General features: G+C 41.0%; 1 protein-coding gene across 2 annotated transcripts in view; it reads left to right on the top strand.

The window, feature by feature from the left end:
* Positions 1-15,731, top strand: part of GALM (galactose mutarotase) — a 97,726-nt gene that overhangs the window by 76,295 nt on the left and 5,700 nt on the right. The window contains exon 7 of one of the 2 annotated variants that reach the window (XM_033938156.1): positions 7,103-7,817. The exons of the other annotated variant lie outside the window; for it this stretch is intronic. Within the exon in view, the coding sequence (XP_033794047.1) occupies positions 7,103-7,180 (78 nt within the window). The 3' untranslated portion in view covers positions 7,181-7,817. Of the gene's footprint in view, positions 1-7,102; positions 7,818-15,731 lie in introns of those variants that run through there. 2 annotated transcript variants of the gene reach the window in all.

The raw sequence follows: 15,731 nt of genomic DNA, 5'->3' as shown, positions 1-15,731 counted from the left end.
GTTATCCTGTAGTTGACGTAACGCTTCACTCTTATAGTCCCGATAATCCTGAATAACGATTCCCCCACCCTTATCAGCCCTTGAGATGATAATTGAACTGTCATCGTGTAGATCTTGTATAATTCTCCTCTGTTCGTGGGTAAGATTAGAATGACTAAACGATCTATGTTGGGACTCCAAACTTTGAACATCCTTTAATACTAATTTCTCAAAGGTAGTTATTAGAGGGTCCGGCAACCCTGGAGGCATCCAGGTTGATTTATATTTCAGTCCTTCAGGTAAGGAGGAGTCGTTAGTCGGGTTATCTTGGAAAGACTGTTTCAATTTGATAGACCGAAAAAATCTCTGCAGGTGAACTCGTGTGTCAAAGCTATCGTAGTTAATACTAGGAACAAATGATAGTCCTTTCATCAACAGATCCTCTTCTTGTTTGTTAATTTCGGTTGTCGGATCCTGTGTCAATAGTGTGTAATAAGAGTTATCCTGTAGTTGACATAACGCTTCACTCTTATAGTCCCGATAATCCTGAATAACGATTCCCCCACCTTTATCAGCCCTTGAGATGATAATTGAACTGTCATCGTGTAGATCTTGTATAATTCTCCTCTGTTCGTGGGTAAGATTAGAATGACTAAACGATCTATGTTGGGACTCCAAACTTTGAACATCCTTTAATACTAATTTCACAAAGGTAGTTATTAGAGGGTCCAGCAACCCTGGAGGCATCCAGGTTGATTTATATTTCAGTCCTTCAGGTAAGGACTGTTTCAATTTGATAGACCGAAAAAATCTCTGCAGGTGAACTCGTGTGTCAAAGCTATCGTAGTTAATACTAGGAACAAACGATAGTCCTTTTTCATATAATTTAAGACATTTCTTTAAACAGTGCTCTAATAGAACTTAGGCAGAAGAGATGGGCCTGCCATACATTTAGAGTGATGGCTGATGTCGTATCTCAACAAAGAGGCTAATTCTAAGGAGCTTATCATCCTAAACTTACAGATTTTATTGCTTTTGATACAAAAGTTTAGCAGGAATTTATTTGAAATACCCTATTTACAGTATAAACTACTATGCAAAATCATAACTGCATTACTTGCAATCACATTATACAAATAAAGAATACAAAGAGTAGTCTCCCCCCTCTAGATTACCTTAAAATCCCTGGTGGTCTAGTGGTGTAGCCAGGAAAGAGTGACAACCTCCCCCCCCACCTGCTGTTCTCGTGCCCATATCAGCTCTACTCTCAAAATGGCTGTTGCTGTGACCTCTTGCAGCAGTCTCATGAGATTGCTACTAGAGGTCATGGCAGCCATTTTGAGAGTGGAGCCAGCATAGGCAGGAGTGACTGGGTGTCACTCCTGCCTTGACTACACCCCTAGACTGCCAGAAATTGTAAAATAGACCCCAGGGGGTAAAATAGGCAGGGGGACAGGCAACTCCTGTTCAGAGGGGAAAGAAAGGAGACACAGGACAACACCCAAATTTTCGGCTTTTGCTGAAAATACATAGGCCCAAATTCTGTAACCAGTGGCTAAAGTTAGGCACCTATTTCGGAGGCGCCCACCTAGATAGGCGCCTATCTAAATTGAATAATAAGCTCAATTAAGCTTTTTAATCAGCAATAATTGAAACTTAGGCGCCTATCAAGGAAGAGCGATTCTGCAATAAGGCACATCTAAAAATTTAGGCGGCCTTCAAAAAAATAGGCGCTATGCATGTTAGGTGTGGACATGGCTACGTGTTAGGCACCTTCTTACAGAATCACTGCTCTTAAGTGTGCTTAAGCACTCACATGGACGCCTTTTAGTTGTGCCTAGAGCTGGCCTATTTAATGGGCGCCTCAAAAATAGGTGCTGCTCAGCGTGATTCACTAAACAGCACCCAATTTTACTTGAATCGCGCTGAACAGTGCCTATATCGGGCACTTCTTATAGAATTTGCCCTATAATCTTGTTTTGGCCAAAATCATGGCTATAACCTTTTGGCTGAAACAGGCAGAAAATGGCAAATAATTGGGACCTGCCCAGAGGGGTGAGAAATACTTCCCTCTCTGAATGATTCAAATCTACATACATCCAGTATTGAAACATTTAAGCCTCACTTACGGTTGTCTACGATGATTGGAGGGAAGCTGTTGGTGAGTAGTGCCATCTACAGCTTTTTTTGAATTATAGCTTAACCATACACTTTTTTGCACTTAAGAGGCTGATGCTCAAAGCCGATACACCAAAACGCATAACACAAAAGGAACATACAAAAATAATGAAACAGTGCTCAATGATAAAAAAAAAAAAATCATGGTGCAAATTAACCACACATCATTTTCATAACAAGCTGAAAGTAAGGGGAAGATTGTACTTTGCACAAGTGCAGAAAGGTTTTGCGGTGTGTGTGACTCTCGTACAAATCCCCAGACAACCGCAAAAGTGCAAGCACATATTGGTTGCTGTCCAACAAATTGTTTGCACTTTCAAGTTTTGAAAGGCTCCTATTTAAGCACAGAAAACAGGCGTCGATATGTGCCTTCACTATTAGCTTTTCTCGTAATTGCACACGCTTGTTTCTCACTATTAGTGCTTAAAACTTGCAAGGGCTTCCTTCAGCTTGTAAAAAAAGCCAAAACCCGAAGTTCAATGTGAAAAATCTTCTCCTGAAAACCACTTACGCAGCCCTATCCTGGTAATAAACTTTTGGCGTTATATGACATCATTTCCTTCTGTGCATTGAAGCACTTTCATTTTGTACATTGCAAAAGAATACTTACTGACCTCTAACATCCAGTACATTTCATACTATGTGGCCATGTTTAGGGCACACGTTAACACCCTTTAACCATTCACCACACAATAACATGCACTAACCATGTTTTAATGCTGGTGTTAGTTTTGAGCATAGGCCCCTTTAATTGTTGTTGTTGTTTTTTACTTAAGTTTACTGTGTTTGAGTATTATATGTGTGTAGATTTGAATCATTTCTCGACCCTCTGGGTCGGTGCCAATAATCTTAGTTATTTTATTATTTGATTAAACATCTGTTTAATCATTTTTATCTACGCTTTAGTATGTTTGCTTTTGGATATTTTGAATGGCTGTTGCTTTTAATTTGCTTTATGAAATGATTGATTTATTTTCATTTTAGTAGTATTGGTATTATGTATTTAGTTCCCTGATGCAGCTTTTTGGCAAAGTTGAGCTTTTTCGTGAGAGTTATTTTTGCATACAGTGTGAGGTAAATTACTCTGAAGAGTACTACTGTTGTTTTGTGTTCTTCATGATCTGCATTGTTTGGTGTTCCTTGGTGTGGTGTGAATGGGTTTAACATCTAAGAATTGTGAATAATATTTTCTCTACTGCTCCAAAAGGAGAGTCAGCATTCCCACACATTTGATTTCGATGCTTACCTTCTTGACTCTTTATGTACCTTGTTTCTCTTTTGAAAGCCAATAAAAACATTTGAAATCATAAGGCCTAAGAAGGTGATATTTGCTTTCAGTTCTTAAGAATATAGCATAAGCATTGCCATACTGGGACAGTCTGAAGTAGAGAGTTGTGCAGGGACAGAAATCAAACCCGTCCCCGTCCATCCCCGCTAGGAGTCAAACCTGTCCACGCCCATCCCTATAAACTTCAGAAGTAGTTATTTCATTTAATTATGCTACTGAATTAAAGGCTCTGGTAGAGACCCATTTACAAATAAGCAGAGACACTTCATTAATTTGGAAATATTAATTGGAAGAATACTTTGTAAATGGGTTTCTACCAGATCCTCTAATGTAAATATAAAATATAAATACTCAGCTGATGAGGACCCCCAAGCTATTGTCAGCTGAGGACTTCCTCTGCAGGTGGCCTGGGGGTCCCTTTTGCCAAGCTTGGCAAGCAGCAGTAACGTCCCTGAGTCGCAGATGCTGGCACCTCGGTGGCTCATGGATGCTGCCAGTGACTGCTGCGCTTGCTGGAGGGGAGTTCTGGCCATCTCTAGAGAAGGCCCTCTGCTGGCGGTGCTTGGGGATCCCCCCAGCTACAGCAAGGGTCAGCAAGTACTTCATCACTGTAGAAATAAAACCAGAAATGCATTTCCTTTTCTTTTGAATATAATACAAAGACATCTGCTATATACATTTCCCAAAGCTAACATATTTTAGTCAATAAATTCCATTTTTTTACCTTTGTTGTCTGGAGACTTATTTTTCCATCTAGTTGGTCCCAGTTTCTTTTTTCCGCTTTCCCGTCTCCTGCAAATTCTTCTGTTGCTGTCCATTGGTTCCTCCTACCATGGTCCAGTATTTATCCCTTTCTCATCTTTCGCCCCTGCCCAACATTTCTCCTATCACCCCTCTCCAGCAGCATGCCACATCTCTCCCTCCATTCCTTTCACCACTATGTCCAGAATTCCTCACTCTTGCATCCCTTTCAATATGTCCCATTGTTCCCTCTCCACCACATTTCTCTCTCTCATCTTTTTCTTCCCTATCATCTGTATCTCACTCCCTCTCTATGACCAAAAATTCTCCTCTTTCTTCCATTCCCCGTGTACACCATCTCTCCCTCTCACTGACACACTCACGCCCAGTTCTCCCTTTCTATTCCCTCCCCCACCTCAACATCTCTTTCCCTCTCTTCCTCCGTCCTCTCTCCCAAGTTTATGCCTTCTGTGTCCAAAAAGCAAAAATGCACTCCCTCCCTCCTGTGTCCTGTGTTTGGGCCCCTCCCATGTCCCTCCCAACTCGCTTCCTCCTAATTACAATGTGTGCGTCCCCTCCCAAGCTGAGCTATTTAAATGTAACAACAAAAAAATATATCTATATCTTGCACATTAATAAGCTGCTCTAAATCAACAGGCACCCTGAGACACCCTCAGAATATATTGGGTCAGACAGTTTCCAAAAGTAAATGTGTGTATATCTCCCTTCAAAGATGCAAACTCTGATATACTATAAAATAAACCCTCATATCCTTGTTCTCATTATTTTGGCTTATCAGAGTCTACTATTTGACCTGTACCTGCTCAGTTTCATTAATACCTAATACAGTTCTAGATAAAACAATCACAGGTTTTTCCTGACATTTTAGTGGGTAGCTGGAAACTTTAAAATAAGAAAAAAAAGAAATAAGAGTTGGTAGTAAATGGGGTTTCACATTGTCTTAATTAAAGAGGTTGGTTATTACAGAACACCTTATAGTCCAAATAAACTAGTTTGCTGATAGATCAGGCAGAGACAGTTGAAATTAATTATCAGAACCCAGTGCTTCATTCCCACTTAGTAGTACCTCAAGACAAGACACCTCTTGGTGAAAATGAAACTTAATAATAAAAAAAGAACAAACCCAACAAAAATGCTACATATATTTATAACCACACAAACCAGGCTCATGGCATAATCCCTCCCTCCCGCAAAACTGTACCTCTTCCAAGTGCTGCACTTCTTTGCAGGTCAGCGGGCCCTGTACTCTTCACGTAGCTGACGCGAAGCCTTGCCTCCGCCTTCAGCTCCAACTTCGGGGGAAGACTTCCGGGTCGGCTATGTGTGGTGTGCTGGGAGTGCTGCACGGTGCAGGAAGGCAGGAAAAGAAGATGAGCCACTCGGCTCGAGCTGCCTCCCAACCCCGCGACCAGAGGGGGCGTGCCCATGGGATCCCCGTGACCCGAAGTAGGAACCCGTGGGATCCCTGTCATCCCCGTTCCGGTGTAGCTCTCTAGTCTGAAGGTCCATCAAGCCCAGTATCCTATTTCCACAGCGGCCAAACCAGGTCACAGTTATTTAGCAAGATACCAAAAGAGCAAAACAGATTTTATGCTGCTTATCCCAAAACCATCTTGATAATGGCTAATGGATTTTTATTTTAGGAAATTATCCAAACCTTTTTAAAACCCCTTTTAACTGCTTTTATCACATTCTCTGGCAACAAATTCTAGAGTTTAATAACACATTGAGTGAAGAAATATTTTCTCTGATTTGTTTTAAATTTACTACTTAGTAGCTTTATTGAATGCCTCCTAGTCTTAGTATTTTTGGAAAGGATAAACAAGCAATTTACGTCAACTCATTCCGCTCAGTATTTTATAGACCTCTGTCATAGTTGTCTCTTCTCCAAGCTGAAGAGCCCTAGCCACTTTAGCCTTTCCTCATAGGGATGCCATCCCATCCCCTTTATCATTTTTTCATCTTTCTCTGTACCCTTTCTCATTGGCCTGGGTTTTCAGGATATCCCTAAGGAATACGAGTATGCATGATAGATTTGCAAATCTTTGGTATGCAAATTGCTCATTTTTATTTATTAGGGAGATCCTGAAAACTTGATTTTGTTTGTGGCCCTTCAGAACCATAAGTGAATATCAATGTCCTAAGAAGGTAAGAAAACCCCTGTTAAAGAGGGATAAAATCACCTTGGTGCATTGGAGTACAGCCTTCAGTCAGTACTACTGAACTTCATCTTTGAGAGCCTGCCTTGTGCCTGAGATGTTTCAAAATGTACCTTTTATGATGTATTGATAATTTCTGTTGCTCTTTAATAACAGAAATTGCCATCATCACTGTGACAATCTCTGTGAATTAGAGAATGACACGGGGATAAAATCTGTCCCCGTCACTGCCCCGTCACCGGACCACCATCCCCTTCACCGCCCCGTCCCTGTAGCATCCACCCTTCCCTCTCGCCACCTCACCGCCCTTCAGCGGCCCAAAAATCTCCCTCCCTCTCCCTTACCTTCGCGGCGCATTAGTAAAGAAACTTAAGGGAGGGAAGGCACACGGCCCCCTCCCTCCCTCCCTATCTACCTACGGCCAAATCTATCTCCCTCCCTCCTTCCCTCCCCCTTACCTTCGCGGCGCTTTAGAAAAGAGACATACTGAGGCCGGCGAAGCCTGCCTGTGCCTGCAGTTGCATGTGTGTGTGTGTAAGCTTCTTCTCTGACGCAACCAGAAGCTTTCAAGCTACCATATATGGGGTAACAGCCTTCAGAATGCTGTTCAGAGTCTAGGCACCTAAAGAACTTTATACTATTAAAAAATTGAAATTTTCTGTTTGAAAGCTCTTCTTCCTGTCTCTTATCTTGGAGATGGAATAAATAACTGCATATTTTATTTTATTTTTGACAGCCACACTTTCCCAGTGCCCTGCTGCGACCAGGAGAGGAGTATAACCACTCAACTTGCTTCAAGTTCTCTCTAGCTTAACAAGGGTTAAGCTTGTATTCTACAAGTCTGCCAGAGGTCCTTAAAATAACATATTTCATTTTTTTCTGGTGCACAATAAATGAAACATAATGAGTTCGGGAATCCTTTTCAGAACAGCAAAGAGGTTAATTCGACTTTGAATTTAATGACAGAATCTATATAGTTTCCAAAATTCATGCACTTTGTTTAATTAATTCTTTCATTGGTGCCAGTATTCGATACTTAAAATGAAGTGAATAAGATTGATATAAACAAAGCTCATTCCTTATGCTATAATGTGATGTATTAATTTGATATCTCTACTCACCAGGCACATGTAGGGCAATTTTATAACAGGACACCTGCTAAGATCCTATTCTATAATGAAATGTAAGCATCTGCTTTAATTTATAGAGTACTAGCCTGATTGGGTATGAATGTATGTGGTGAAAAGTTAGGTGCAAGCTTAACCAGCCATAGAGCTGATGTAAATGCTCACACCTAAACTTATTCTGTAAGTTATATACACTTGTCCCTCCATATTCATGGGGGTTAGGGGCAGAGCCAGCCTGCGAATATGGAAAAATTGCAAATAACTTTTAGAGCCTAATCTGACCCTGCCCCCCCTCCCTCCTGCCTCCTGGACCTTTCCACACCTTACCTGATGGTCTAGCAGTGAAGTGGGGCAGGAGCAATCTTCCTATGCTCCTGCCATATGCAGAACCGTCAACAAAAATGGCTGCTGTCTCACTAGACTACAGTGGGAACTCACGGCAGCCATTTTTGTTGACGGCTCTGCATCAAGAAGGAGCATAGGAAGATCACTCCTGCCCTGCTTCACTGCTAAGCCACCAGGTACAGTGTGGAGAGGTCCGGGAGGTGGAGATGGGTCAGAGTTTAGAAACTCGTGAATAATCGAAGTTGTGAGTTCTAATCGTGGAGGGAGAAGTTAGAGCCTTGCACATTTGTGTACACATCCCTCACTTGCAAATACAGGCTACATAAGTTGTGAGTGCAGAATAGCGCTTAGGCATGTATGTGCTCCCTAACACACATAAATGCCATTATTTTGAACATGTGTAATGTACATGGGAAATGTACATGGGAAGCGTGTTACAGAATTGCCCCAGGGTGGCTTGGGTTTAAATTGTATTCTATTGTAATTATAATAAATGATCATAGAAACCCCTATTCTAGAGCTAACAAATTCTTTAAATTTGCAATAAATTTATGATGTGAATATTTTATGGTATATGTCATCAAATATAATGCATCTACCGGTAGATTTTAAACTAGATTTTCTGTACAGTAGTTTGCATTGATGATTGATGATTTTTAGAGTACGAGAATGATCAATTATGAATTTTATGATTCCTGTTTTAGCAAATGCATGTTTGTATGAGAGGCAGTTGTTTTCTTGTGCCATGGATTGCTAAGAATGTTTTAATTATCCTCATGCAACTAAGGAGCTACTGAAGAGAAAGCTATGCCTGAACAACAACTTAAAAAGTTCCCAAATGTTTGATACTGTATTCCATTTTTGTTTCCAGACCAAAAATATAATCTAGTGCCACAATGTGCCATTTTCCTGCCTTGACTTTTCTGGTCAAACAGGAGAGGGCGTTTCACACCAAAGAACCAGTTGGCACAAGGATGAATTGAACTAAGTCTCAGACAAAAAAAAAAAAAAGGTGAAAATCGCAAGAAAGATGGATCAAATTACTTGAAGCAGAGCTGACATGAACCGTGCTTGGACTCTATGTTGGGGTTCTAAAACATGTACGAGGGGCTGCTGAAATGTTCTCGGCCCAGCCAACAAAGTTGGGGCAGTCTCCATCAAGAGCTATAAACTTACCACGTCTTTTACAAAGGTGCGCTAAGCTTTTTAGCGCGCGCTAAATATTAGCATGTGCTAAATGCTAATGCGTGCATGTTATCCTATGGACGTGTTAGTGGTTAGCACATGCGTTGATTTAGCGCATGCTAAATCCTCGCTAAAACGTTTAGCGTACCTTTGTAAAAGAGTGCCTTAGTCCAGTGATTTTCCATTTTTTTGTTTTGTCAGAAAAATATGGGACGAAAAAGTGGAAAATAGCTTGACTAACACCCAAACTCTGTAGACAATGCGCTGCAGTTAGGCGGTGGTAGGCGCTCTACCGCCGCCTAACTGACCAATTAGGAAGCACTTTTTTTAAAAAAAATTGAAGGCACCAGTCTCACGCCTATGGAGGTGCATAGGGACGCCTAAGGCCATCAGTGGCGTGGTTTGAGCTGGCTGTGGTCTTAGGTGTACATAGGTGTCCCTTTGCACCTCCGTAGGTGCAAGACTGATGCCTTAAATGTAGGTCTTTAAAATGCTGGCCTATATTTAAGGTGCCTGTTTAAAAATCCAGCATGATTCTGTGAACAGTGCCTATGCGTGATTGGCACTTGATCGGAGGCTGTTTCTTAAGTGGCCGCTGATACCGGTGCTGTTTATAGAATCTGGCCTTAAATGTATATCCCTCGATGGAGACTGCCCCAACTTTGTTCGTTGGGCTAGAAACCAAACATAAAATTAAATAAATATTAATTATCCAAAATTGAGAATATTAAATATATAATTGTAATATGCTTATGTTCTGTACTCATTTTAGTACAATCACAAAACCATGTTAAAAACTTCCACAAAAAAGCAAATGAATATTTGTCATCCCTGGGGAAAGGAGGAGATGGAAGATCTGGAAGTGGGAGACATGTCGAGGGAATTTGGGCACCCCTTGGCATGTCCCTAAAGACTTGGAGACTGGCCTTTCTAGACCCAGTACACTTTTACACTACTTGTGCCTGGCCACTGGGATGGTGGATATAACTAAAAACCAAGTTTGGCTACACAGTGAGTGGTGAGAAGTATGGAGGTGGACCTGCTGCTCCTGACTGGCAGGATTATGAATGTTTGAGGGTCATGGAGTATCCTTTCTGGGCTTTTGCTGAGGAGACTCAAGAAGGAAGACTGCACTCCCCATTGCCAGCTGAGTATCTTAAACATCACTTGACAAGTTCCAGGGAAAGCTAGAGAAGAGAAGCTACCAAAATTGAGCTACACTGACCTCTACTTCAAGCACTCGGTGTTGGGCATGTGGTGTTTGTGGTATAATACAATGCACACCTGGTACTGAAACAGCATATAGTGACACATATAGTATATGTCTATATTTTGTATGTGGGAGAAAAGACCTCAGAGACCTTGAAAATCAGAACCTGTGACTTATATAATTCTTGAATCAATCAAGTCAAATCTTAATCATTGGTTTTAAAAAAAACTCCCATGTATTATATTTTAAACAATTTGTATTCTTTTTAATTCTTTATGGTTAGATAAAGCACCAATTTTAATGGAGAAGCCTTGAAGTCGGTCAGAATGCCCTCTTCTGGTGAGCAGTGTCACTACAGCTGGTCCTCTTTTCAGCTAATACTACTACTGCGATTTATTATTTCTATTGTGTTACCAGACACTCGCAGTGCTGTACATTAAAATAGTCCTTCTCTTTTAGGCTTCCTCCAGGATCAAAGAAAGAGGCAATAACACTATGGGCTCCTTTTACTAAGCTGTGTTAGCGTTTTTAGTGCACGCATAATTTTAGTGCACGCTAAACCCACGCTACACAACTAGAACTAGTGCCAGCTCAATGCTGGCATTAGCGTCTATTGCACGGCAATTTAGCGCACGTTAATGCCCTAATGTGGCTTAGTAAAAGGAGCACATTATGTAACGTCATAGACTACTGGGTTCTTCCTTAAACCAAGTATTAAGCTAACCCTTCCCAGGAACTACACACATGGTTAGCCCTTGACAATACACACACACTTATTTACTGGGATTTAGTAATTGCCTTTTTGGAGAGATTCATCCAAGAGTGTATACAGGATGGTCAATGATTCACCTGCTCTTTGTGATTTATATAGTTATTCTCAATTTTTGTACAGTCAATAGTCTTGGGTTTTGTCAAATTAATATTTGGTGTGTGTTTTCTACGTGCTTCTGCCCTTTGCATCAAGGACATAAACGCGGTCTGTTCAAATACAGTTTCAGCCATATTTGTGGTTTTTGCCTTTTTTTTTAACCCATTACCCACTCTAATCAGTCCTTGATGCTGCCAATGGCTCTTCCACATCTGACAGTGTAATGCATTAGGGTGAACTTAAGACCTGTCGACCAACTGATAGGGTTGCCAGAAAAGATTGACTATGCAATCGACCAATAAAGGTCACATGTTTAAGGCAATTTTACTGCAGTAGTCGTATGTAAAATGAATGTTTAGGAAAGTGCAACTGGGACCCCTCCCCCAGTGTTTTAAAGGAGCAAATTGTTGTCAAAGCCATGTGTTAATTGTATAATAATCACAAATTGAATTTTTTTAAAAATTGTATACTAAACATTTGGGGCTCCTTTTACAAAGGTGCGCTAAGCGTTTTAGCGCACGCACCGGATTAGCGCATGCTATAGTGCGCGCTAGCTGAAAATCTACCCCCTGCTCAAAAGGAGGCTGTAGCGGCTAATGTGCGCAGCAATTTGGCGTGCGCTATTCTGTGCGTTAAAGCCCTAGTGCGGCTTTGTAAAAGGAGCCCTTAATGTATTTTAGGAGAATATGACATATATAATATTTGAACAATGGACAGGATTAAAAATAGAATAAAAACAGCTTGAGAAAAATCTAGTCTTGGTACAGTGATATAAAATATGCACTTGTATTGTACTTGACCCCTTCTTTTCTCCACCCCCTCTGAAGAATGGCTATTTGAAAAATATTTTGATCTCCAGGCCCTGATCTATTATCTGAAACAAAACTTCTGTTATTAAAAAAAAAAAAAAGGGTTGGCTTCATATGACAACACCAAACAGCAGGAAAACACTCCACAAGGTAGGTCAATTAGCAGATTAACAGTGGAGATAGCAGCCAACAAAAGATTTTTTTTATTGGGATCTTTTCTGAACTGACATGGGCTGTGTTTCGGCTACAGTGCCTTCATCAGGAAGTCTGATAACTGGATAACAGTAAAAGAAAAATGTAGCCGCCATCCGACCAAGAACACAATTCTGTTGGGAAATTGCATGCTATAGGAACAGATTTTTTTGTAGTCTAAAAATCCAGATCAAATCCCACTAAAATTAACACATTGACTATGAAGCAGATGGAATTCACCCGAGAGTCTTAAAGGAATTGAAGGTTGAAATCGGAGAGTTATTGCAAAAACTTGCAAACCTGACAATCAGAACTGGACAGATACCGGACGACTGGAGGATAGCGAACGTCACGCCAATTTTCAAAAAAGGATCGAGAGGGGAACCGGGCAACTATAGGCCTGTGAGTCTTACGTCGGTCCCCGGCAAGATGGTTGAAGCACTGATCAAGGATAGCATAGTCCGGCACTTGGACGCACACGACTTGATGAAACCCAGTCAACATGGATTCAGGAAAGGGAAATCGTGTTTGACGAATTTACTCCAATTTTTTGAGACCGTGAACGAGCAAATTGATAGTGGGAAGCCTGTGGACATAATATACTTGGACTTCCAGAAAGCGTTCGACAAAGTTCCACACGAAAGACTTCTCAGGAAACTACAAAGCCATGGCATAGAGGGAGATATACAAAGATGGATAGGCAAATGGCTGGAAAACCGAAAGCAGAGAGTGGGCATAAATGGGAAGTTCTCCGACTGGGAGAAAGTGACTAGTGGAGTACCCCAGGGCTCGGTACTTGGGCCGATCCTTTTTAATATTTATATCAATGACCTGGAGGAAGGAACATCCAGTGAGATCATCAAGTTTGCAGACGATACAAAACTATGCCGGGCGATCAGATCGCAGGAGGATAGAGAGAAACTCCAGAGCGACTTGTGTCGGTTAGAAACATGGGCGGAGAAATGGCAGATGAAGTTCAATGTGGAGAAATGCAAGGTAATGCATTTAGGAAATAAGAATAAGGAATACGAGTATACAATGTCAGGTGCAACTCTGGGGAAGAGTGAACAAGAAAAGGACCTGGGTGTACTGATAGATAGGACCCTGAAGCCGTCGGCACAATGCGCGGCAGCGGCAAAGAAGGCAAATAGAATGTTGGGCATGATAAAGAAAGGAATCTCGAGTAGATCGGAGAAAGTTATAATGCCGCTTTATAGGGCAATGGTCAGACCACACTTGGAATACTGCGTCCAACATTGGTCTCCCTACCTAAAGAAGGATATAAAACTGCTGGAGAGGGTGCAGAGACGAGCGACAAAACTGGTGGAGGGTATGGAGAGACTGGAATATGAGGATAGACTTATAACACTAGGATTGTTCTCCCTTGAGAAAAGGAGACTTCGTGGGGATATGATCGAGACCTTCAAAATACTGAAAGGAATCGACAAAATAGAGCAGAGAAGATTATTTACACTGTCCAATTTGACACGGACTAGAGGACATGTAATGAAGCTAAGGGGGGGCAAGTTCAGGACTAATATCAGGAAGTTCTGCTTCACTCAGAGGGTGGTTGACGCCTGGAATGCCCTCCCAGAGGAGATTATTGAGGAATCGACCGTCCTAGGCTTCAAGAGCAAACTAGATGCATATCTCCTTAAGAGAGGCATATAAAGATATGGTGGACTATAAATTACGCCAGGTGTACACCTGGCAGGGCCTCCGCGTGTGCGGATCGCCGGACTTGATGGACCGAAGGTCTGATCCGGAGATGGCAGTTCTTATGTTCTTATGTTGCTGTTTTTTTTTTTTCTTTTTATTGACGTGTCGAAGATCTCAATAAAAGTTTATAAAATCTTTTATTGGCTGTTGTCATCTCCACTGTTGATTTGCTTGGGAAATTGGGCATCAAAATGACAAATTTAATGTGAGCAAGTTCAAAGTTATGCATGTGGGAAAGAGGAACCCGAACTATAGCTATGTGATGCAAGGTTCTATGTTAGGAGTCACTGCCAGGACAAGGATCTAAGAGTCATTGTTGAGGATACGTTAAAACCTTCAGCTCACTGGCAGCGGCGGCTAAGAAAGCAAATAGACTGTTAGGAATTATCAGGAAAGGAATGGAAACAAAGATGAAAATGTTATGCTCTTGTATTGTCATCTGGTACAGCTGCACCTTGAGTATTATGTGCATTCTGGTCGCTGTACCTCAAAGATATAGTGGAATTAGTAAAGGTACACAGAAGGGCAATGAAAATGATAAAAGGGATGACTTCCTTATAAGGAAAGGCTAAAGTGGCTAGGGCTCTTCAGCTTGGAGAAGAGATGGCTTGGGGTGATATGATAAGAGGTCTATAAAATACTGAGTGGAGTGGAAAGGAAAGATGTGAATCACTTGTTTACTCTTTTTTTTTAATATCTTCATTTTTAAGCCATACATAAGTGCAACATATTATACAATCATATTACACTATAAAAGCACTTAAAATCAATCATATTGTAATCTATGCAATTTTTGAATATGAATATGGGGGTTGTTTACTTTTTGCAAAAATACTGGGACTAGGGGACATGCGATGAAGTAGTAGATTTAAAACAAAACGGAGAAAATATTTCTTCACACAACGTGTAATTAAGTTCTGAAATTTGTTGCCGGAGAATATGATGAAATCAGTTATCTTAGCGGGGTTTAAAAAATGATTTGGATAATGTACTAAAAGAGTTCATAGGCCATTATTGAGATGGCTTGGGGAAATCCACTGATTATTGCTAGGATAAGGACCATAAAATCTGTTTTACTACTTGAGATCTAGTTAGATACTTGGGACCTGGGTTGGCCACTTTTGGAAACAGGATACTGAGCTTGATGGACCTTCAGTCTGTCCCAGTATGGCAATTCTTATGAATCATTATCCAGAAAATCTTCATTTATCTAGAAAAATCTATAAAATGACCTCGGTCCCCCTACTATTCAGGCTAAACTGTGGTTTACTATATTAGAATTCTGTAAATCTAGGCAATGGTTTCCAATACAGTGGTGCCTCGCATAACGAACGCCTCACACAACGAACGCTGCACACAACGAACTTCATGTCTTGATTCACACAACGAACTTCGTTTCACACAACGAACTTCACACAACGAACTTCGTTTCACACAACGAACTTCGTTTCACACAACGAACTTCACACAACGAACTTCGTTTCACACAATGAACTTCGTTTCACACAACGAACTTCACACAACGAACTTCGTTTCACACAACGAACTTCGTTTCACACAACGAAGTCGCCCGAGCTGCCGATGTATTGCATCCTTCCGCGCAGGCACTGCAGGCAGTCGTTAGTCACTGCGCTTAACTGCCCTCTCTCACTGTATACAGTCGTCCTTTTAAGATAAACTCAATATTTTTTATAGATCATGGCTTCTAAAAAAAGCAGGAAGGTGATTTCTGTTGAAATGAAACGGGAAATAATTAGAAGGAGTGAATGTGGGGTAAAACAGTGTGACCTCGTCAAAGAGTTTGGCCTCAGCAAGACCACCATTTTCACCATTTTGACAAATTTATCTTTTTTTTATGTCATCTTAGCATATTTTATGCTGCAGAACGAATTATTTTTTTTAACATGTAT

This window comes from Geotrypetes seraphini, chromosome 3 (assembly GCF_902459505.1).
Source record: "Geotrypetes seraphini chromosome 3, aGeoSer1.1, whole genome shotgun sequence".
NCBI classification, from domain to species: Eukaryota; Metazoa; Chordata; class Amphibia; order Gymnophiona; family Dermophiidae; genus Geotrypetes; species Geotrypetes seraphini.
This window is presented reverse-complemented; position numbering and strand designations above follow the sequence as displayed.